A 24,937-nucleotide genomic window follows, 5' to 3' on the forward strand; every position below is an offset into this window, starting at 1 on the left:
TTCCAGACTTTTTGTCATTTTTAGCTTGAATATCACAAAGTGTTGGTAAGCTTCAGTTTTTTTTTTATAAAACATTCCATTCATCAATTTTTTTAGCCCACTATTATCTAATGCCCATCTGTGGTCTGTCCGAAACATTTCTTTTTATCGCTATTTCTGGAGAAGTACTAGATGGATTTTTCTCTAAATTCATTTGCAGATTTCCCCTTGTTTCCTAGTTGTGCTCATTTAATTTTAGGACTAGAAAAAGTGAGTGGCTGACAGTTGGCCATATATGGTTCTGACTATAAAAGTTTGTTTTTTAACTATTTAGTAAGAAGTACTGGAGTCTGAACTGCTGCCTGTTGCTTTGCAGCTAGGCAACACCTTATGTCATTAATTTGACATCATACAATTGTGATTACAGGATATTCTGATGTAAATTAGAGAGAAAAGATACCATTAATAATTTCACTTTAATTAACAGCATGTACCAACAGGTCAACTTATAGATACTATATATATGTCAATTAGTTCAGTTGAAGTATTAATTACAATTGCTTATACCAATCAGATTCGTCCCCAGTAAGATAGTCATTGAAAACAAACACAGGTATATCCGACTACTTGCTGGTTGTTTTCCTAATTATGTTTAAATGTTTGGTAAAAATCAGAAATTTATCAAAATCAAGAGGCCCAATGGTGCTCAGCTGGTATATCTTAGGTAAAAAATGGTCAAAATTGACAAATTTTTACCATTTACATAACTATTGCATATTTTCAATGGTTACCATGGCAACCATAGCTGCAATAACAAATAAACGAGATCCCAGAGGGATCTTGGCCTCCACCATTGTTTGATCTTTATATGCTCTTTGAAAGTTGGATCTTTTCCCTTCTATTCTCTTTTCTTCTCTGTATTTGCTCTTAATGATAAATACATTGGAACATTCCTTTGCAGAAATAAATGATAATCATTACCTGCAAAATCCAAAATGGCCACCTGGAAGCCGTTTTGTTTCATCTGATCAGTCCCAAACTCAAATAGTCACAACTAGGGACCTAAAGAACCCCATACATGAAATTTGAGAAAGATCTATACAGTACTGGCACAACTAGATACCAAGGAGAACGTATCCATTAAGTACTTATCAAGAAATAGCAACAACAAACTTTAAGTCAAAATACAAGATGGCTGCCTGTCAGCAATTTCGTTTTTTTGATCAGACCCAAAATCAAATGGGCACAACTAGAGACCAGGGGAAACCCACATATGAAAGATCCTTCCAGGATTTCTCAAGAAATAGCGATAACAAAAATTGTTTATGGAGGAACAGATGACAGACCACAGATGCAGAGATCTGATTAACCTACCATCTGATGATGATGGGCTAAATATTTTACCCCTGTGACCTTGAACATAGGTCAAGGTCATTTATTTTCGCAAACTTTGTTGGGCTTCATCCTAGGAACATACTAGCCTAGTATTATGCTTCTAGGCCTTTAATTCACGAGAAGTTGTTGTTTAAATGTTTTCACAAATTTGACCCTGTGACCTAGAAGATGAGTCAAGGTCATTTATTTTCGCAAAATTTGTCAAGCTTCAGCCTAGGAACATACTAGGCCTTTTAGTTCAAGAGAAGAAGTTGTTTAAATGTTTTCTCAAATTTGACCTCTGTGACCTTGAACATAAGTCACGGTAATTTCTTTTCATAAACTTTGTCACACTTTATCCTAGGAATATACCAGCAAAATATCATGCCTTTAGGCATTTTAATTCGAGAGAAGAAGTTTAAATGATTACACAAAGTTGACCCCTGTGACCTTGAACATAAGTCAAGGTAATTTCTTTTTGCGAACTTTGTCAAACTTCATCCTAGGAATATCACAGCAAAATATATATATGCAGTTTAAAGGTTTTAAAAAATTGACCCCTGTTACCTTGAACAGAAGTCAATGTAATTCATTTTCGCAAACTTTGTTGGGCTTCATACTAGGAACATACCAGCCAAATACAAAAACATTTGATTCATTGGTAATTGAGAAGAAGTTGTTTAAATGAAAAAGTTGACGCCAGAAAATGGATGGATGGCGGACGCTGCATCACGGCATAAACTCACTTGGCCCTTTGGGCCAGGTGAACAAACATGAAATATTCACTTGAACTTTACCCGTATGATCACAATTTTTCCTGTTGTTTGAAACGGTTTATGTTTTTATGTAAAACACTATATGAAACCAAGTGGAGTTTGTAAATAGTTATTCTCCATATTACTGTGTATATTCTACTCTGATAGTAGAAAACAGACTATCATTCCTGTACCTAAGTTACATCACATTTAAAAACTGATAAGTGATCAAGTTTTGTTCTAAATAAAGGACTCTTGACATTAGATTCTAAAATAATTCTTTAATCTTGACTGGTTAAATCTTGCACTTGAATCCACACAACATCTGTACATGGTTTCATTATAAAAGGAAGATTCAATTATCGAGGCACCATGTTTAGATTGATCAGGTGTCGCATCGTCGGTCGGCCATGAGGACAATTCTAAAATAAAAACAAAATTAATGACAGATACTACAAGTCACCAGTAACATAAAAACTAAGGGAGTGTCTATTTCTTTACAAAGTAATGGGTGTTCATTTTTGATGAGTATTTTGTTGACAGAAAACTATTAGAAATCATAAAGCTGATCGTATCTGTCATTTCATGGCACTCACATATGTTTGTTTTGTTTGTTTTCTGGGATTATTGGCCTGTAAAATCAGCAAATGTCATTCTGCGGCAGGCACATTTTCGGTCACCTAAGACAGTCTCATGGTGACCTATTGTGAAAACCTTTGTGCAGTGTTGTGAAGCCATAAACATATTTGACTTCTCACAAACCCCTGAACCAATTGAAATTTTGCAGAACCCTTCCCTGGTCTAAGATCAACCAAAATAGTAAATTATATGGTTCCCACCCCCACAGGGGCCTGAGGGGTGGAGTCACAAGAGTCAAACTGACTAAGTTTCAAAAAGTTTTCTCCTCAACATACAGATATAGTAGAATCAAATGGTTTTCATGGATGGAAGCATCTTAAGGTGCTTTACCAAAATTGTGAATTTCATGTCCGCAGGGTACAACATTTCCCCGTTGGGAGGGGGTACAAGTTTGCTATAGTTTATATAGGAAAAATAGATTCTAAGCATAATTTGTTTACTTCCCATTGGAAATAATTTAAACTTGGTTAGAATTTTGAGCAAAGGGCAAAGGATGACAGCTTGATGGTATGCCCACATTGATCCTGGCTGATCCCTCTGCTGGTGGGTGGAGCCAAAAGGGGTCAAAGTGATTTAGATTTCAAAAATATTCTTCTCAACACCCAGACATGATAGTATCAAATGATCTGCATGGATGGAAGCATCTTAAGATGCTTTACCAAAATTATAAAATGGACAGGGCAAACTTTAAAACACTTAACTTAAAATGATAGTTTTACTGTACAGGGCAAACCCTAAAACGAAAAACTTAGAATGTAAGTCTTATGGGCCAGGGCAAACCTCAAAATACAAAACTGTTCCCATGTAAGTCTTTTTGGGGCAGGGAAGCCCTGAAACACAAATTAGTTAGGATGTACATCTCCAGGGGCAGAGCAAAGCCTAACACATAGAAAAGTCTGCAGGGTTTTTGGACAACCATTATGGATGTAAAAGAATATAGTATATTCTACATCTAGATGTCTGGAACTGTGACTTACCCATGGCTGGTCTATCTGTCCCATGTGTGTGACAAGCTGTAGATAGAGACAATTACATATTATTGTGCATAGTATAGGCTGTAGGGAGAGACATTTATGCACAACAGTTAGGCTGTAGGGAGAGACATTAAGGCACAACAGTTAGGCTGTAGGGTGAGACATTTGGGTACAACAGTTAGGCTGTAGGGAGAGACATTTAGGCACAACAGTTAGGCTGTAGGGAGAGACATTTGGGTACAACAGTTAGGCTGAAGGGAGAGACATTTAGGTACAACAGTTAGGCTGTAGGGAGAGACATTTAGGTACCACAGTTAGGCAAGAAAGAGAGACATTTACACATTAAAATACACATTGTAAACTGGTATAACAGATAGGCAGAAAGAGAGACATTTACACATTAAAATACACATTGTAAACTGGTATAACAGATAGGCACAAGTAGGAGTTTTCCAGGATCTGTATGAACCTTTCAAGATAAGTGTAAACAAATTATCTCGTGCTCAGAGTGGACTCAATGGTACATTTGAGTAAACAAATTATCTGGAACTTGGGGTGGACTCAATGGTATATTAGAGTGAGCAAAAAAAAATTTTATCTGGAGCTCAGAATGGACTCAATGGTACATTTGAGTAAACAAATATGGGTTAACAAATTACAAAGGTTACCTTTTTCATTTCTACTTGGTTGAGTGCTGTGCCAATCATAATAGACTTCCTACAAGATCGCGAAGCAAACATTTGCCGGACTCGAGATGGTCGACACATGACACCCTGGAACATAGTAACATTTTTACTTTATTTTCATATCACTGTCATCCCAATTCAAACGGGTTAATGCTGGACATAACTGACCAACTTAAGAGTACAATTTTCAACAACAGTACACACAAATGATCTACATTACTGAAACCTTAAGCTCATGAATGTTTCAGCAGAATAGTTCATTCTTGAAACTTAATTGTTTCCTTGTTAACTACAGATGAAATATACCCAGAGCTTTAAGCTCAGTCTGATGAAGTAACTGTTTCCAAGTTAACAACAGATGAAATATACCCAAAGCTTTGAGTTAAGTCTGATGACGTATTTTAAAAAAGTTTTGACACTATGCTACAGGAATAAGAACATGTGATTTTCCAACCCATTTTGTATACATGTATCATACTCACTGGAGAGTCTGAGAGCATGAAGATCATCTCCTCAACATCTGCAACAAAATAGAAAATGTGAATACTCCGATCCCAACTGATAAGTATCAAGGTCTGACAAAGTTCTATAAATAGTTACTTATAAAGAGTAGTCTTGACATCAGAACACAGAAAGACAAAGATTGTATGTGAACGACAGCCTTCATTACAACTTTAGAATCAGATACAGCAAAACAATGAACCACATCATACAGCTACTTCATCCCTCTAGGACTAGTCAAGTCATCCCTCTCTGACTCGCCAGTGATGCCAACGGCCCAAAGTTTGAAAACCTTGAGTCGACTGAGGAAAACAAGTGATCGAAAGAAATGCTGTGACCTAGATGAGGTGTTGGGTAATACCACCTATACCCATTGGATGGACATAGGTGGTGGGTCACACTATCTATATCAATGGGACGGACATAGGTGGTGGGTCACACTATCTATATCAATGGGATGGACATAGGTGGTGGGTCACACTATCTATATCCATGGGATGGACATAGGTGGTGGGTAACACTATCTGTATCCATGGGATGGACATAGGTGGCGGATAACACTATCTATATCCATGGGATGGACATAGGTGGTGGGTAACACTATCTATATCAATGGGATGGACATAGGTGGTGGGTAACACTATCTATATCCATGGGATGGACATAGGTGGTGGGTAACACTATCTATACCCATGGGATGGACATAGGTGGTGGGTAACACTATCTATACCCATGGGATGGACATAGGTGGTGGGTAACACTATCTATACCCATGGGATGGACATAGGTGGTGGGTAACACTATCTATACCCATGGGACAGACATAGGTGGTGGGTAACACTATTTATATCCATGGGATGGACATGGGCGGTGGGTAACACTATCTATACCCATGGGACAGACATAGGTGGTGGGTAACACTATCTATACCCATGGGATGGACATAGGTGGTGGGTAACACTATCTATACCCATGGGACAGACATAGGTGGTGGGTAACACTATCTATACCCATGGGATGGACATAGGTGGTGGGTAACACTATTTATATCCATGGGATGGACATAGGTGGTGGGTAACACTATCTATACCCATGGGACAGACATAGGTGGTGGGTAACACTATCTATACCCATGGGACAGACATAGGTGGTGGGTAACACTATCTATACCCATGGGACGGACATAGGTGGTGGGTAACACTATCTATACCCATGGGACGGACATAGGTGGTGGGTAACACTATCTATACCCATGGGACGGACATAGGTGGTGGGTAACACTATCTATACCCATGGGACGGACATAGGTGGTGGGTAACACTATCTATACCCATGGGACGGACATAGGTGGCAGGTAACACTATTTATACTCATGGGACGGACATAGGTGGTGGGTAATACTATCTATACCCATGGGACAGACATAGGTGGTGGGTAACACTATCTATACCCATGGGATGGACATAGGTGGTGGGTAACACTATCTATACCCATGGGATGGACATAGGTGGTGGGTAACACTATCTATACCCATGGGATGGACATAGGTGGTGGGTAACACTATATATACCAATGGGATGGACATAGGTTTTGGGTAACACTATCTATACCCATGGAATGGACATAGGTGGTGGGTAATATTATCTGTACCCACCAATTGGCCATGCAGATGTCAGTTTTTTCATAGGTAGAGAAAAGTGGGTGAGGGGAGAATAACAAGGACAGAGTGACATTGACCAAACAATTCTAAAACCCTTTATGATCCAAGACAAGATATTTTGATTCTTAATAATTGTGTTTAATGAGAATCTCTCAAGGAATGAAATTCCTAAAGTACTGACAGAAAAGCGGGTGGACGTAGGGACGGATGAACAGATGGAGAGAAAAACTATAGTCCCCCTACCCTAGTTTCCCAGATAAGGAATTAATTAGAGTATTTAATCATTTCACCTTCCTTTCCAAAGTTCCAGTTTTTGCTGAGGGGAGTTGATGTAAGTTTGACTCGTTGAGTAGGTGGGGCTGAAACACACAAAAAAAACCCTAAGAGTTTATAACAGTTTTTCAAAAAGTCACATTCAAAAAGAATAAAAGACAGTATTTAAAGAAAAACAGCAGACATCATCATCACTATCGCTTGCTAAGGAACAAGGTCACATTCAAAAAGAATAAAAGACAGCCTATTTCAATCCAGAATACCTCTGACATTTAGAGATACAACGAGCAATGGTGTCTTAATTCTGTACAACAAACATATCAGTCATGGAAAAGTTGACTGTAAAGTAGCAATACCTCTCAGCCTTCATTGAACTGATTTGTTAAAGCATGACAGGTAGGTCAAATTCAGCATCCGAAACTTACGTTCTGCCAATGACATCATGTATTTTTGGTTCTAGTAACACAATTATTCCAAGCATGTAACCAAATCACAATGGCTCAAACATAACATGTTTTTTCTTTTTTACCTTAAACCTGGTGTTTTTGAAGTCTGTTAATATCAGACCTTATTACTTAATTGTCTAATTACAATATCAACATCCTCACATAGGGACCAAAAATACAACTATCTTTTATACATGTACAATATTCTGACAGACTGGTGGTGTTAGCAGTTATCCCTGTGAATCCATATTCTGTAGTCTAGTCATTAGAAACTGTTATAAAAATAGACATACCTTGTGCATCAATTAGAAATTCAAATCCATTCTGACGGAAAATGTCCAAGTTGTCAATCAGGACGGTTTCGTTGCTGGCTGTCAATTCTAGATTCATGGGTCTGAAGGAAAAAACATTGTACTTATGTAAAATCATCTAATACAGGTGGAATAACATCCAAAAAGTCCAGAAAACACTTTAAGTGAATGTATGCAGAAAAAGAAACAAATAGAAAGTTATCTCCCTTGGTCGTTAGACAAAGCCTCAAGGAATCCATAGTTACAAAGTTTGTAGAAATGTAGTTTAGGTTTTGTAGGGTGTTGAGAGGGAGGAGCGAGTTGTTAGGGGATTGAGGAGCTGTGAGAGGGGGGTGTTGGGGGATTGGGAAGCTGTGAGAGGGAGAGGTGTGGGGGATGGGGAGCTGTGAGAGGGGGAGGTGTTGGGGGATGGGAGGTGAGGAGTTGGGGAAGAGTGAGGTGTCGGGAAGGGGGACGGGGAAGGGTTTTGGGAGGAATGTGGTGTTTGGGGCAGAAGGGGATGAGATAGGGTGAGGTGTTGGAAGGGGAGGGGGAGGTGTTTGAGAGGGGGAGGTGGATGGGTTGGGGTTCATGAAACATAAACTTACTGTATAAGTCTTTGACTCTGTAGAACTGTGTGTTTCTGTAGCTGTTCAAAATTATATTTCTCATCAGTGGCATGTTGATCAATTATGAATAAATCATCTCCATTCTTCGCGATGATGAAGCCGAGGTTGAACTGTGGAAGAGTGACAAACAACATGTCAGACAAATAAGTCCATATCTTATTCAAAGGGAAACTCCAAATTATGAATGAAAATGCTATATATTTACTATTTTTACAAAAAACTTGGCGTATTTATTGACCACAGCAAATCTGGTCTTCTTCTGTGCTTGTCAGATGCAGTTACTGAGAATAAAACTCCTTGCTATAGAATCTGGTCATCACTTGGACACCATCTCATCTGTAGAAAGGCTGAAAGGTCATACAGCAGACGTTACACCTGTTAACGATATTTCAGTGAACTCTCTTCCATTATAATTTGTAGAGTTATTTACCTTTGTCAACTCAATGATTGTAACATTCAAAATCATTATTCGTGGTACCTCTGGAGTTTGACCACTATCATCAGCATTTTCACCAAAACCCTCCCTACTCCCGCTTTTGAGGGAATATCCCTTGTTTTCAGTTTCTGCTATCTATTCTTTAAATTCCAAATTTCAGAATACAATCTTAACCACTACACTTGTCCCACCTACTTGTGTACAGGCAATCTGATTGGCTGATCTATAGCTCATCTATATACAGACGATTTAATTGACTGATCTGTAATTAGTATGTGTAGATTTGAATATCTGATTTCCACTGTATCTTATACAATGGTGCTGTTCATTTGTGTGTCTTTTGTACAATCTTCCCGACTGGTGGTGGTAAATATTGTGGTTAGTTCCTGAGGTTTGCCATAACCTGCTTGCCACATTTTAATTCATTCAAATTTATCTTTTAGTTTTATCATTTTGGCTCTTAGTATCCTAAAAGGATGAAACAGCTGTATGACATAACATCACTGACAAGTCCTAGAAGGATGAAACAGCTGTATGATGTCACATCACTGACGTGTCCTAGAAGGACGAAACAGCTGTATGATGTAGTATTACTGACAAGTCCTAGAAGGATGAAACAGCTGTATGATGTAACATCACTGACGTGTCCTAGAAGGACGAAACAGCTGTATGATGTAACATCACTGACGATTCCTAGAAGGACGAAACAGCTGTATGATGTAACATCACTGACGAGTCCTAGAAGGACGAAACAGCTGTATGCTGTAACATCACTGACAAGTCCTAGAAGGACGAAACAGCTGTATGATGTAACATCACTGACAAGTCCTAGAAGGACGAAACAGCTGTATGACACAGTTTAGTTCATGATATGATAATCTCAGGTTTCTTTCTCTTTTAAAAAAAAAAACAAGATGCAAAACACTGCAATTCAATTGTTAAAATAAAAGAATGATACACAGGATGAGTTTGGAACAATGACATGTCTGTACATCCTGTGATTATAAACCATTGACAGTGTTACTGGCAGTCAAAGCTGCCAGTTGTAGCTTCAAAGAATTATGAATACGTATAATAAAAAAAAATCAAGGAATAAAGAAATTGTATATAATTACTTATATAAAGAGGTTTATTGGTTGGTGTAAATGTTTTATGTTTCATGTTCATGTTTTATTTCAAATTCAAGAAAATGACATGAAAAATATTGTTTCACACTATTGTTTTAGCAGGTCATGACCTGATATTTCACTCTGAGAGGTTGGCAATACTGTATATCTCACTCGTGTATGGGTGATTTGATTGGCTTATATATCACTCACCTGACCCAAGATCTCCATCTTCTCGAATGTATCTTTTCTGAAATTAGTAGCAAACATAAGTAAAACGTAAGTATTTCAGGAGTAAACAGAAATAACAATAATAATAATTCACAACACATGTATGTTTTGTAATAATTTGAATGTGCAATCATGTTGTCAAAAATATTTAGAATATTAACCATCTCTTCATCGTAGCGAGATCCTGCCTCAACATAGGGTGATTTGAATAGCCTACCATCTGATGAATGTTGGCTAATGTAATGATACGATTTGTCATTATACTTTCCTGATTTCCCTATTAAACTACATCATTTCCTTTTACACTTTCATCATTTCCAAACAGACTCACTTGATCTCTTGTTAGACTTGCATGATTTCCAATTTGACTAACTTGATTTCCCATTAAACTTACATGATTTCCCATTAGACCTACATGATTTCCCATTAAACTTACATGATTTCCCATTAAACTTACGTTATCTCCCTTTGCAGCTCTTCTTCAGCAGACTTGTTATCTGTTGGAACGATGCTTGCCCGAAATGTTCGATAAAATTCTTGTTCCTCAGAATTTTCTGTTTTAAGAAAAAATATTTCTTGTTTTGACTAATCTTAAAAAGATATACCTGGTATATACACCTTCCTGTTCAGAGGATACCTGACAAACAACATGGAACAAAATGTTGAAGATGGTGGCAAAAGCATCCATCTGGAATACAGCAAAGTTCGAGTTTTGGTTTTGACTATATATGTGAACCACACACTAAATATTTTAATAATTTTAAATTACATAATAGTTTGAGAATAGCACACTGCCATCTATAAATCCCTTCATTTTTTTCTGACAAAATGTATTGTAAAACTTTCTTAAAACATGACTACTGACAACTTCTGATGTTTTCATAATTGTCCAGAAAGGGTAGTTGAGTTTTAGAAAGATAGAAATCCTCCAATAAGGTAGGTGTGTTATAGAAATCCACCAATAAGGTAGGTATGTTATAGAAATCCTCCAATAAGGTAGGTGTGTTATAGAAATCCACCAATAAGGTAAGTGTGTTATAGAAATCCTCCAATAAGGTAAGTGTGTTATAGAAAGATAGAAATCCTCCAATAAGGTAGGTGTGTTATAGAAATCCCCCAATAAGGTAGGTGTTTTATAGAAATCCTCCAATAAGGTAGGTGTGTTATAGAAATCCTCCAATAAGGTAAGTGTGTTATAGAAATCCTCCAATAAGGTAGGTGTGTTATAGAAATCCTCCAATAAGGTAGGTGTGTTATAGAAATCCTCCAATAAGGTAGGTGTGTTATAGAAAGATAGAAATCCTCCAATAAGGTAGGTGTGTTATAGAAATCCTCCAATAAGGTAGGTGTGTTATAGAAATCCTCCAATAAGGTAAGTGTGTTATAGAAAGATAGAAATCCTCCAATAAGGTAGGTGTGTTATAGAAATCCTCCAATAAGGTAGGTGTGTTATAGAAATCCTCCAATAAGGTAGGTGTGTTATAGAAATCCACCAATAAGGTAAGTGTGTTATAGAAATCCTCCAATAAGGTAGGTGTGTTATAGAAAGATCGAAATCCTCCAATAAGGTAAGTGTGTTATAGAAAGATAGAAATCCACCAATAAGGTAAGTGTGTTATAGAAATCCTCCAATAAGGTAGGTGTGTTATAGAAATCCTCCAATAAGGTAGGTGTGTTATAGAAATCCTCCAATAAGGTAGGTGTGCTATAGAAAGATAGAAATCCAGCAATCTTGTGACATGTTTACATCAGTTTTTTTCCTGGTATACATTTCCAGCAATTCTTGTTTTATTTACCTTTGCCCACAACAACAATGTAAACTTACTTTTTCCCGTCATTTTCTTTCTTGCCGAGGCTTTCGTCTTCAGACTTAACATACTAAATTGTGTGATTTTCTCTGACTTGACCTTGGGTTCCTCCTAAAGCAGATTATATGTTACAAAGTTAATGACTTCATGAGATGATTCAATACTGTCTGGATCCAAAAATAAAATAAATGATATCACTGTACAGACACTTGATTCTTAGATAGAGTTGAAGCGTTAAGGATGATAGGGGATGTTAACTCAGATTTAGATGTTGTAGGTACAGCACTTAATGATAAATACTTGGTACAGAATTTAGTAACCTCTACATCAGTCTCAAAACATAATAATTTGTTATAGATAAAGATACTGTTTATAACTTCATCAAGTTTATCAATATGTTTCCAGCATTTATCCAGTTCATGTACAACAAAGCTTCGTTAAGCTGATGCACTGGGTGACTTTTATCAGACAAATGCCTAGTAATTCATAAGTAAAATATGATGTTATGTTTACAGGCTATACAACCTAGCGTCGTTACAGGCTATACAACCTGGCGTCGTTACAGGCTATACAACCTGGCGTCGTTACAGGCTATACAATCTAGTGTCGTTACAGGCTATACAATCTAGTGTCGTTACAGGCTATACCATCTAGTGTCGTTACAGGCTTTACAATCTAGTTTCGTCACAGGCTATACAATCTAGTGACGTCACAGGCTATACAATCTAGTGTCGTCACAGGCTATACAACCTAGTGTCGTTACGGGCTATACAACCTAGTGTCGTTACGGGCTATACAATCTAGTGTCGTTACGGGCTATACAATCTAGTGTTGTTACGGGCTATACAATCTAGTGTCGTTACGGGGCTATACAATCTAGTGTCATTACGGGCTATACAATCTAGTGTAGTTACGGTCTATACAATCTAGTGTCGTTACGGGCTATACAATCTAGTGGTGTTACGGGCTATACAATCTAGTGTCGTTACGGGCTATACAATCTAGTGTTGTTATGGGCTATACAATCTAGTTACAGGCTATACAATCTAGTGTCGTTACGGGCTATACAATCTAGTGTTGTTACGGGCTATACAATCTAGTGTTGTTAAGGGCTAGTTACGGGCTATACAATCTAGTGTTGTTACGGGCTATACAATCTAGTGTTGTTATGGGCTATACAATCTAGTGTCATTACGGGCTATACAATCTAGTGTCGTTACGGGCTATACAATCTAGTGTCGTTACGGGCTATACAATCTAGTGTCGTTACGGGCTATATAATCTAGTGCTGTTACAGGCTATACAATCTAGTTTTGTCTTGCCTATACTTAGACAAATGGTAGTGAGATCCTGAAATGATCTTGTTACCACTGACCTTCAAATGTCAAGTATTAAAGGTTGGGGAAGCAGGAATAATACTATCTAGTGGTGGAAAATTCATATTGGGAAGAGTTGCACATGTCCTTGACGTGGTCAACAAGGTAAAATGAAATCACCTTTAAATCTACACATGAAATTAAAGAATCAGAACTTTTGAAAATAAACTTACTGATTCTGTTGTCACCTCACACTCGTCTTTTTCCTGTATCCTTTCTTCATTCTCTCCATCGGATGGATTCAGATCTTCTCTGTTTGTGATGTCAGACATAAGTCCTTCATTTATGGATGATGATGATGGAAAATGACAGTCATCAGAAGAACAAGACTTTGTATATCCCTGTGACTTCGAAACAGAATTTTTTAGAAGAAACTGAGATTTCTCCGCTTTAAAGTTGCTTAGTTTTGATACAGACTTAAACAGAAGTTTTGCTTCATCATCATGTCTTGATTTGTCACTAAAAGAAAACTCAGATTTGTTTAAGTTATTGTCAGATGAGCAGATTCCATCCTTTGGAGAAGATTCATCATGGGAAGTAGGACTTGTGGTCACATCATCACCAAGATCTTTGGATACAGATGGAAGCTGTTCACATTTTGATAAAGGACTATTCAATTTATTAGAATTTGATGAGTTCACAGTTTCCTGACTATCAAAACCTGAAGTCAGAGAATCTTGTGAATTTAACAGGAAAGTGTCCTGTGAACTTTGACCCTGTGAACTCAATGTTACTGAATCTTGTTGAAATTTTGCCCTTTGACCTGGTGAACCTAACATTACTGTATCTTGTTGAACTTCTGCTCTCTTTGTCATTGTTTCCTTTGAACTCTGACTTAGTGAACCAACGATCATTGTATCCTTGGGGGAGCTGATCCCCGATTCACATCGCGTTGGTGAGACAGGTTTAGACATCATTTCCACACTAAGAACAACAACCTCCTCCGATGGGGCCATGGTCTTTGTGGGGTCAAGGTCAGGTTCACAATCAGATAATGAAACCGTCTTCTTGGTGACAAAGGTGTCAAGTTTCCTCTCTGTTAAAAAGAAATTCATTTAAAACAGACATGTTATGAAGATTAAGCCAAGGTAATTTTTAATTCTTTTAATAAAACAGGTTATTTATTTGACTTCCATCTTTTACCTTCAATCATGAAAGCGATTCGCGTGTGAATACTATTCAACAAGTATCTATACTGCTGAGCTGGGTCTCATACCCTTTGATACCAAAGTACATGTTAATTTTTTACAAATACAGCAAGAACTTCCTGTCTAGCAATAAATATACCAAACAGCACAATAAAGAATTAGGAATATGTGTAGTAAAGACATGGGTTCTCCTTGGCCCAAAAAACCTAACTTATATCAAATACATGGATCCTACCTGGAGCCTGAGGCCTAACTCATATTAAACACATGGGTTCCACTTGGTGTGTGAGGCCTATTTGATATATACTAAACACATGGGTCCACTTGGTGTGTGAGGCCTATTTGATATATACTAAACACATGGGTCCACTTGGTGTGTGAGGCCTATTTGATATATACTAAACACATGGTCCCACTTGGTGTGTGAGGCCTATTTGATATATACTTAACACATGGGTCCCACTTGGTGTGTGAGGCCTATTTGATATATACTAAACACATGGGTCCACTTGGTGTGTGAGGCCTATTTGATATATACTAAACACATGGGTCCCACCTGGTGTGTGAGGCCTATTTGATATATACCAAACACATGGGTCCCACCTGGTGTGTGAGGCCTATTTGATATATACTAACACATGATATATATATTTATGGGTCCCACCTGGTGTGTGAGATATATACTAAACACATGGTCCCACCTGGTGTGTGAGGCCTATTTGATATATACTAAACACATGGGTCCCACCTGGTGTGTGAGGCCTATTTGATATATACTAAAGACATGGGCTCTACTTGGTGTGTGAGGCCTATTTGATATATACTAAACACATGGGTCCTACTTGGTGTGTGAGGCCTATTTGATATATACTAAACACATGGGTCCTACTTGGTGTGTGAGGCCTATTTGATATATACTAAACACATGGGTCCCACCTGGTGTGTGAGGCCTATTTGATATATACCAAACACATGGGTCCCACCTGGTGTGTGAGGCCTATTTGATATATACTAAACACAGGAGGAATAGGATTTTACAGAATTTGCATTATTTTTCCTCTATTGGGCCCCTCCCCTTCAAGCGAAGAATGCCCAGACCCATCATTTACAAACAATTTGTTCCCCTTCCCAAAAGGATGCTTAGACCAAATTTAGTCAAATCTGCTCAGTCAAGTGGGTCAAGGTCATTCATTTGAACAAATTTGATATCTTTTATCCCCGAATGCTACGTCAGGCCCATATTAGCATCTTGACTTTTTCGTTATTGAAAAGATGGCTCACAACTAAGGATGAAACAGTCAATGGCTATAAAAATTTGATGGAAGGACAGATGGACGGGCAACACCAAGGTAGGGTGACATAAGATCAGTACTTTAGGTCAGGTGAGCTAGCCAGCAGTGGAATGTTGATGTTAGTATCAGTAAGGGGGTAGAGCGGAAAGAGGGTGGTTGGAGGGAGATGAGGTAAATTGTACTGTAATCAGTATATTATAGAAATTTAACTAGGGTCACTTTCGCTTAAGTGGTTGAAACAGTAGGACCGGTTGGACTTGCAAGAAAAACGCCATGGTCAGATCATAAACGAGGTTGAACTGTGGAATATTTGGCATGTGCAGATAGAAACTAAATTGCTGAATATCATTAGTTTTCAGAATTTCAGCATAAAGTAGGGTCTGTACACACAGACATTTCTGGAGGGATTGTGCTATTAAGTAGGAGTGAAATGGATGGTTTACTTTTGTTAATTGTTGACAGGAAATTCTGAAACTGTGCATTTTGAGCTTTATATATAACAGGTTCAACTTCTGGAACATGTGTGTTTGTGTAAAGTGGAATAATTCCAGACCACCTGAACTGTTTCAATCAGGTTTACACGAAAGCAACCTTTATCACTTGTGATGATCACTATAGAGTTGATTTTACTTCCAGCCTAAACTTACGTTTGGATTTTTGTTCTTTTTTCGAAGCATCTTCACAGGCTGAAAACACACTAGCATAAGATCTCTTCAGCTTACTTAGAGAGCTTATTGTCTGTGGAATAAAAAAAAAACATGTTTTTTATTTTCACAATCTGACTAATGTACCATAAATAATATTCATAAAATGGTGTCATTTGATTCACCAGTCTACATCAGAGAAACAAGAATGAATTTTTTTAAATTTCTATTTTTTCAAACATCAATATATAATGATAAACAAACACACACTTGTAAATGAATTTGTTTTGAATTACAAAGAATGGTTGGTTCCCCTGGTTTTTTGTATGGAGTGACATGATTACCTCGTTATTCATTGAATATACCCATGTAATATTTTTTGCATTTTGTACATGTGTAATATAACCTATTGTGACATCGGGTTTGGATAAGGATGTCCAACGCTCACAGATTAGAACAATGTAGCAATAGAAATTATATGTGTAGCCAAAATGACATCAAGTTTGAAGTTTGGATATTTCCGTTTTCCACATCTATAAGAATAATTGATCAAGAGATATCTATTATGAAACTTATCACAAATTTTTCATTTTAGCTCATGAATTTAAAAAAAGAAAATCATAAATCAAAAATCAAAAGGAAACTCTTGTAAAATTCTATATATTTATGTATGTGCACAAAACTACAATAGGTTTATGTAAGCCTGAAGATGACTATATAGTGTAACCACACCGAAATATACATATCGCTTAAGTCCAAAGCAGGACACCCTATCTGTTCATATCATACCGACAACAGACAAACCAGTTCTTTCACAACCACAATGCCATGTGTTGATCAGTTAGGGGTATGCTCTGACCAGAGGACCTAACTTTATCCTTCATCACAGCACCAATGTTCCACTAGAGGGCAATAGTGAGGCAGTGTCAATGGAGACAATAGGGAAAATATAGTTGTTTAGAAGAAAATAAAAGATTAGATCTCAAATTAAGTTACCTTAAACAACATGCAATGGGGTATACCTATAGGGCAACATGATGAGTTATGATATAAACCTCATGGATCTACTTACTGTATTCAAGCTAGGAACTGGATCTTCTGGAACTCTTGAATGTAAAAACAAATTGTATTGAGTTTTACCAGCAGCGACTGTTATAACAAAAATGAACTCTCTGAAGTTAATTCAACAGAACTTTTATATAAGGAAACCTTGGGGAGATCTTGAAACCCACTCCAAGTATCTCACTCCTTTTTAAGATATTCACTAAAATATTTTAACCCTCAAAATTGAACATGGCCATCTCTCTGCCATACTGGTTTCCAAATAGATTGTAACTAGAAGAAGTGTCATGCAGGGGCCAAATCATACCCACTCACCCCTCCCTCCTCTCCACTGTTCCAAAAAGGGGTAATAACTTTCTGAAAAGGGGAGGTAGCTGAACCCAATATAGATTACGCACATCTACAATGTATAAGGATAATAGCGAGCAAGTATCGTTGAAATCAATTTAACAGTTTAGGAGTAGTAGTTGGTACATTGTTGCATCTACAGATGGATGGACGGATGGATGTTGGGACTAAAGATGGACACATGGACAGACAGATAGAAAGTCACTAGAGATTGGTCCTTCAGGTACTTACCGGTTAACCTGTTTCCTTGTTTCCCAGTCTTTTGTAGAGTTCCCTAAGAATAAAACAGGTTACATATTTTGATATTTCTACTCTTGGCACTACCAGTAAGACATTGAATTAATGGAGCCATGACAGGACTATATATAGGTCACCAAAGGTTACAGGTCAAACCGTTCGACAATATGAATCGTCATGAATTAATTTTTTTGCTCTCTCTATGAAAATATAATCAAACAAGAAAAATGTCCTTTAAGGACCTCTAGCAGCAAGTTCTAATTAATCTGTAGTGTATTATAATGTTTATCTGTAACCCTTCTTATCCAACAGCTATTCTTTATGTTACATGCAGTTTCTCAAGGGACTCACAGGCACCTTGAATTTTATTTGCACTTTAAAAATATAATTTGATCAGCTTATTCAAATAACCAGTCATAGCAATTCTCATAAAAATTTGCTAAACAAAATTCTACAGATGATAGATAGACCTCACAGTGATAGATCACAAAAGTTAGCTAAACATGGTTAAAAAAGATTTACAAAAAAGAGATGTAACACCAAATTTGTTATTCCAATTCAAGAAAAGTTTTTAAAATCTGAAGTACGAGGATATTAAGACCATGTGTTCAGGCGTCTGCTTCTCCAATGACATCCACAACATGTATCATCGTTATACCAATTAGGTAATGTCACATTTTCACAAAAATAGCTCTGAAAATGCGGGCAATACCCCACAGCCTTATCATAAAGTTGAAAATTTGTGGTTGGGGTGAGTGGAAAGTTATCTCAAGAATGGGTTGTGTAGGACGGACGGACAGACAGACGGACGAACGTCGGGCTGTGGGGTAATAATCAATAATATCACATTCCCACAATATTGTCATATTCCCACAATAATGTCACATTCCTACAATAATGTCATATTCTCACAATAATGTCGCAATTTCTAAACATCAATGTCCCATCCCCAAAGAAATCAATAATGTCACATTTTCACAATAATGTCACATCTTCACTATTATCAATGTCCCATCCCTACAATAATCAATAGTGTCTGTTTTTATTATACACTATGATCAATTTTGATGCTTTCTTGGGGAAATAAAGAATCCAAGAGATCTACTCATTGTAGTGTCTAAGACATGGACAATTTGGTTGTAATATTTCTAAAACTGGAAGAGAAGATTTTTTAGTGATTTAAAACCCTATACGCCGCATCTTGGATGAAATCCTTAACAACTAGGACTCCTTTGGACAGATAAAACCCAATGTTAACAACTAGGACTCCCTTGGTCAGATAAAACCCAATCTTAACAACTAGGACTCCCTTGGTCAGATAAAACCCAATGTTAACAACTAGGACTCACTTGGTCAGATAAAAGTCAGTCTTAACTAGGATTACCAAGGATCAGTCGGGTTCAATTTTTTGTGGGAAATTGAATTTTGATTTATATAGTCAGTCGACAAAATGTTATGACAGATGCCCGAAAGACATTTACTATTTAGGTTATTCTGACTCTTGAAAGTTAAATGAGATAAAAAAAAAACCTGACAGTTGGACAACTCTTAATTCATGACAGATTGAATAGTACCTCCAATGCTACTTGTAGAAACTGGCTTGATTTGTAGGATTCCAATTGTAGGCTGGTAGAGACCAAGCAGGGACGTCTGAAGAGCAAAAAACAGAAATCAAGTGATGTCACACACAGAGACGCCACACAATATGAATTATGACGTCACAGAGACACATAAGACTCCAAGAAAGACATGACTTTCATATGAAAATCACTACAAAGTGATCACTCTATTTGCCAATCGGTTGCTATGGTGAGAGTTAAACTGGTCTGTCTTCCTGGTACATCATGGTTACTTAGTTAACTAATCCTGAGTGTTCACTCGTTGTCTACTCTGTATCCACTTTTTTGGCCACTCTTTGTATGCCGTAAATACTAAAAAAACATTGCAGTGAATATGATATGAAAATACTTTCCCTTTTTTTTTTCAAGAATTCAACATTCTGTGATGTTCAACTGAATAGACAACGAGTAGAGAGATACTGTTTATCAGGAATTTTTGGGGAGTATCCAATTTTCGCGAATTCAGCCACCCTTTCAAAATCGCAAAAAATTTAAATCACCAAAAGAGCATGTTTCCTTCTTTATTGTAAATGCAGGAGCAATGCATATATAGCTACATGTACCTCAACACTTTCTAGTCATGAATACTTCTTTGATAGATAAATCTTGTGTCTTAGTAGGACTGCCTAGTTAGATATCTGGTAAAGTTAGAACTTACACTGGTATATGCGTAAAAGATTGTAATCTACAGGCTGCAAAAGTTTGTAATCTACCGGCTGCAAAAGATTGTAATCTACCGGCTGCAAAAGATTGTAATCTACCGGCTACAAAAGTTTGTAATCTACAGGCTGCAAAAGTTTGTAATCTACATGCTATAAAAGATTGTAATCTACCGGCTGCAAAAGTTTGTAATCTACAGGCTGGCTGCAAAAGATTGTAATCTACAGGCTGCAAAAGATTGTAATCTACAGGCTGGCTACAAGTTACAAAAGTTTGTAATCTACAAGCTGCAAAAGTTTGCAATCTACAGGCTGCAAAAGTTTGTAATCTACAGGCTGCAAAAGTTTGTAATCTACAGGCTACAAAAGTTTGTAATCTACAGGCTGGCTACAAAAAATTGTAATCTACAGGCTACAAAAGATTGTAATCTACGGGCTGCAAAAGTTTGTAATCTACAGGCTGCAAAAGTTTGTAATCTACAGGCTGCAAAAGTTTGTAATCTACAGGCTACAAAAGTTTGTAATCTACAGGCTGCAAAAGTTTGTAATCTACAGGCTACAAAAGATTGTAATCTACCGGCTGCAAAAGTTTGTAATCTACAGGCTGGCTACAAAAGTTTGTAATCTACAGGCTACAAAAAATTGTAATCTACAGGCTGCAAAAGATTGTAATCTACAGGCTGGCTACAAGTTACAAAAGTTTGTAATCTACAAGCTGCAAAAGTTTGCAATCTACAGGCTGCAAAAGTTTGTAATCTACAAGCTGCAAAAGTTTGTCTCTGTGAAAACAAAGGCAGATACATAATTATCATGTATAGACATTTCAACCTCAAACTGTCCAGAATCCTACTGAGATTACAAAAATCAAAACTAACTGCAACCATTACACGATCAAAGAAATTTGGTCGCATCACATCAACTACACTAAGTGACTTAACTTACCTTGATTGTAGCCAACAAGAGTTTCTCGTCCTGCATGAAGATTTGACGTTTGTCAGGAGTAACGTTGACATCGACGGCGTCCTTTGCCATGGTAACATGTAGGGTCACAAATGGGTACTGATGCCGGTTGAATTGGTGGTAAACCTCATTTACTACTTTAGATAACTGTAAATATGTGAATGGCAGTTTGGGTCAAGGTCATATGAACTAAGTCATTGGAATAAACACACAACTAAACACAGTTTAAACTTAGATATCAAATATACCCCACTAATGGAATATCAATAATTTTCTGGTGAAAAAATTATTATTTTTCAGATTTTCTTTTAGCACAAGTTTTGTATTTGTTTTCTTTCTTTCTGGATAAATACAGTGATCTCTAGGAACGATATCAAACTAACCAGAATTGCGAAATAATCCCATGTCCTGAAACATTCAAACTTCTCCTCTGAAACCAGAAAGTATAGCCAAAGTAACAGTATATGTCTGATGGCTTTCTTGGATGAAATTCAATGAAGTTTGAAATTTACCATGCATATTTTTATGGTCACAGAAAAGTAATCCTGAATGTAACTTAGTAATAGGATATCACAGTTCAAACTATATCCTTGTACACAATATCTTGACTTTGGCTTGTTGACTGATAGACCTGCTAAAAATTTCCAAAACAAGTCAGGAGAAACAGCTTTACCTTGGCTGAATCACAGGGCCGTTTGTTGATGAAGAAATACTGTCTGTCTGCACTGCTTCGACCATGTCCATGGACACACGGAGAAATAAAGCCATCAAGTCTGAAACACACACTGCTGGTCAGTACAATGAGCAATGCAGTAAGTCTGGGGTCCATCACATAATCTCTCACTAAACATCACGGGTGGGCTTATGACAGGACCTCAGCAGTCCAACACATAACCTCTCACTTAACATCAGGGGTGGGCTTATTACAGGACCTCAGAAGACCAACACATAATCTCTCACTAAACATCAGGGGTGGGCTTATTACAGGACCTCAGCAGTCCAACACATAACATCTCACTTAACATCAGGGGTGGGCTTATTACAGGACCTCAGCAGTTCAACACATAACATCTCACTAAATATTAGGGATGGGCTTATTACAGGACTTCAGCAGTCCAACACATAACCTCTCACTAAATATTAGGGGAGGGCTTATTACAGTACCTCAGAAGAGCAACACATAACCTCTCACTTAACATCACGGGTGGGCTTATGACAGGACCTCAGCAGTCCAACACATAAATTTCACTTAACATCACGGGTGGGCTTATGACAGGACCTCAGCAGTCCAACACATAAATTTCACTTAACATCAGGGGTGGGCTTATTACAGGACATCAGCAGTCCAACACATAACATCTCACTAAATATTAGGGGTGGGCTTATCACATGACCTCAGCGGTCCAACACATAACCTCTCACTTAACATAAGGGATGGGCTTATTACAGGACCTCAGCAGTCCAACACATAACATCTCACTAAATATTAGGGGTGGGCTTATCACATGACCTCAGCGGTCCAACACATAACCTCTCACTTAACATAAGGGATGGGCTTATTACAGGACCTCAGCAGTCCAACACATAACATCTCACTAAATATTAGGGGTGGGCTTATCACATGACCTCAGCGGTCCAACACATAACCTCTCACTTAACATAAGGGATGGGCTTATTACAGGACCTCAGCAGTCTAACGCATAACCTCTCATTTAAAAATCAGTTTGGGCTTATTACAAGGACATTTTCTTACTTGTTGTGTGTGCTTATTCCTGGTTTATGCTACATAATCTTACATATCCTACCTGAATGGGACGTCCACATTGGAGGATGCCATGCCATATTCACTACACACCTCCTCACTAGGACCAAGTTGTTTAATTTCAAGTAGATTGTTCGTCTGAAAAAAAAAATATCAAAACAAAAAAACAAAAGCCATTTTTTATTTTCTGTTTATGCGCCTTATGAAACTAGAAAACTATGGGGTGAAATGATATATCCATGTCTCATTCCAGAATGTACAAAATATGAAAATGAACAAATATCGCTAAATCAAAATGGCATAAAAAAGTAAATGTCATTCTAATAAAGCCTCTTACCCTGTCTTAGTCAACTTTTGTATCAATTTATAGGTATATGGTGCAATGATTTAGAACCAGACATGAAAACGTGAAATAAGGGGATCATTACACAAACAATAACAACGATTAGATTTACTTACCTGTTTGGGTCCAAATACATTGGATATGTTGTCTCTTAGGGTGCTATTTCCTTTACTGGACACCATGACAGACCGCTGACTGAAACAGTAACACACACTACTATACACCATGATAGACAGCTGACTGAAACAGTAACACACACTACTATACACCATGATAGAACAGTAACACACACTACTATACACCATGATAGACCTCTCACTGAAACAGTAACACACACTACTATACACCATGATAGACCTTTCACTGAAACAGTAACACACACTACTATACACCATGATAGACCTCTCACTGAAACAGTAACACACACTACTATACACCATGATAGACCTCTCACTGAAACAGTAACACACACTACTATACACCATGATAGACCTCTCACTGAAACAGTAACACAACCTACTATACACCATGATAGACCTCTCACTGAAACAGTAACACACACTACTATACACCATGATAGACCTCTCACTGAAACAGTAACACACACTACTATACACCATGATAGACCTCTCACTGAAACAGTAACACACACTACTATACACCATGATAGACCTCTCACTGAAACAGTAACACACACTACTATACACCATGATAGACCTCTCACTGAAACAGTAACACACACTACAATACACCATGATAGACCTCTCACTGAAACAGTAACACACACTACTATACACCATGATAGACCTCTCAGTGAAACAGTAACACACACTACTATACACCATGATAGACCTCTCACTGAAACAGTAACCCTTAAGCCATTTTAGATTACTACTTACCCTTTGTCGTTCTGATTTGAACAGGTGATCCGTACATTTGTGCTGATGATGCAGTATGAATTCACTACATTTACCATCTTCGTAAACTCCTTTTTGATATTGCGCTGGAATTCTTTATGTCGCACAGGCAGAGTGGAGAAAACATTTTGAAGGGTGACTGTGGTACCAACCTTCAAAAAAAACAATTTCCATTCCCACCAATCACACAAAAATATGTTGTGGTGTAAAGATATTAACTTCAAGTTCAAATGAAAGGTGTGGACTGTTTACATCCTTTTCTTGCAGTAATATGTTTATATGTAAGTAATTAAATGACAAATATTTGATATGTAATCAAACGATAGATATTTGATTCTTAATCAAACAATAAATATTTGAAACAATTCTATACAGTATATATGGCCAAGCAGAGGAATTGGATCAGTTCAACACTTATATCTACTTCAAATTCAATTCTGAACAAAGATAAGCAGCCAGGAATTAAACCAATTTAAGTCATTTCTGAAATACATTTTTTTCGTACATTCTCATCTTTTTTTAAAGGGGGTAAAACCAAGAGGCCGAGGGGCCTGAATGGTCAACTGAGTGAGCTCACAAACAGATTAAGCAATTATAATGAGTTTGTAACATAAAAAAGAGAAAATGAGAAAGGCTATTTATACAGACAAAGGATAGTTTTACTGAAGTTGTAGCTCATTACTGTATAACTTTCATGATGTAACAGAGACCTAATAAACTATTTTAATCTTTAATCTTTTCCCCCTCCCCAGGGGAAACGCGAGACCCTGGGGTCATGAAATT

General features: G+C 37.4%; 1 protein-coding gene across 1 annotated transcript in view; it reads right to left on the reverse strand.

Annotated features, from left to right (window-relative positions):
• Positions 1–2,403: 2,403 nt before the first annotated feature.
• The window catches only part of LOC132563375 (mismatch repair endonuclease PMS2-like), a 28,149-nt gene continuing 5,615 nt past the window's right edge, over positions 2,404–24,937 (reverse strand). Inside the window, exons 6-25 of the mRNA XM_060228139.1 lie at positions 24,137–24,306; positions 23,354–23,432; positions 22,938–23,032; positions 21,806–21,905; positions 21,115–21,279; positions 19,469–19,544; positions 17,889–17,931; positions 17,320–17,353; positions 16,251–16,341; positions 13,337–14,199; positions 11,805–11,898; positions 10,437–10,533; positions 9,962–9,998; positions 8,186–8,316; positions 7,581–7,681; positions 6,859–6,927; positions 4,890–4,927; positions 4,390–4,494; positions 3,725–3,760; positions 2,404–2,530 (exon numbers count right to left, since the gene is read on the reverse strand). Coding sequence (XP_060084122.1) covers positions 2,468–2,530; positions 3,725–3,760; positions 4,390–4,494; positions 4,890–4,927; positions 6,859–6,927; positions 7,581–7,681; positions 8,186–8,316; positions 9,962–9,998; positions 10,437–10,533; positions 11,805–11,898; positions 13,337–14,199; positions 16,251–16,341; positions 17,320–17,353; positions 17,889–17,931; positions 19,469–19,544; positions 21,115–21,279; positions 21,806–21,905; positions 22,938–23,032; positions 23,354–23,432; positions 24,137–24,306 — 2,487 coding nt within the window. The 3' untranslated portion in view covers positions 2,404–2,467. The remainder of the gene's footprint in view (positions 2,531–3,724; positions 3,761–4,389; positions 4,495–4,889; positions 4,928–6,858; positions 6,928–7,580; positions 7,682–8,185; positions 8,317–9,961; positions 9,999–10,436; positions 10,534–11,804; positions 11,899–13,336; positions 14,200–16,250; positions 16,342–17,319; positions 17,354–17,888; positions 17,932–19,468; positions 19,545–21,114; positions 21,280–21,805; positions 21,906–22,937; positions 23,033–23,353; positions 23,433–24,136; positions 24,307–24,937) is intronic.

The sequence above is a fragment of the Ylistrum balloti genome, unplaced genomic scaffold (assembly GCF_031769215.1).
Source record: "Ylistrum balloti isolate Yb309-2 unplaced genomic scaffold, AGI_CSIRO_Ybal_v1 Utg371700, whole genome shotgun sequence".
Lineage (NCBI taxonomy): Eukaryota > Metazoa > Mollusca > Bivalvia > Pectinida > Pectinidae > Ylistrum > Ylistrum balloti.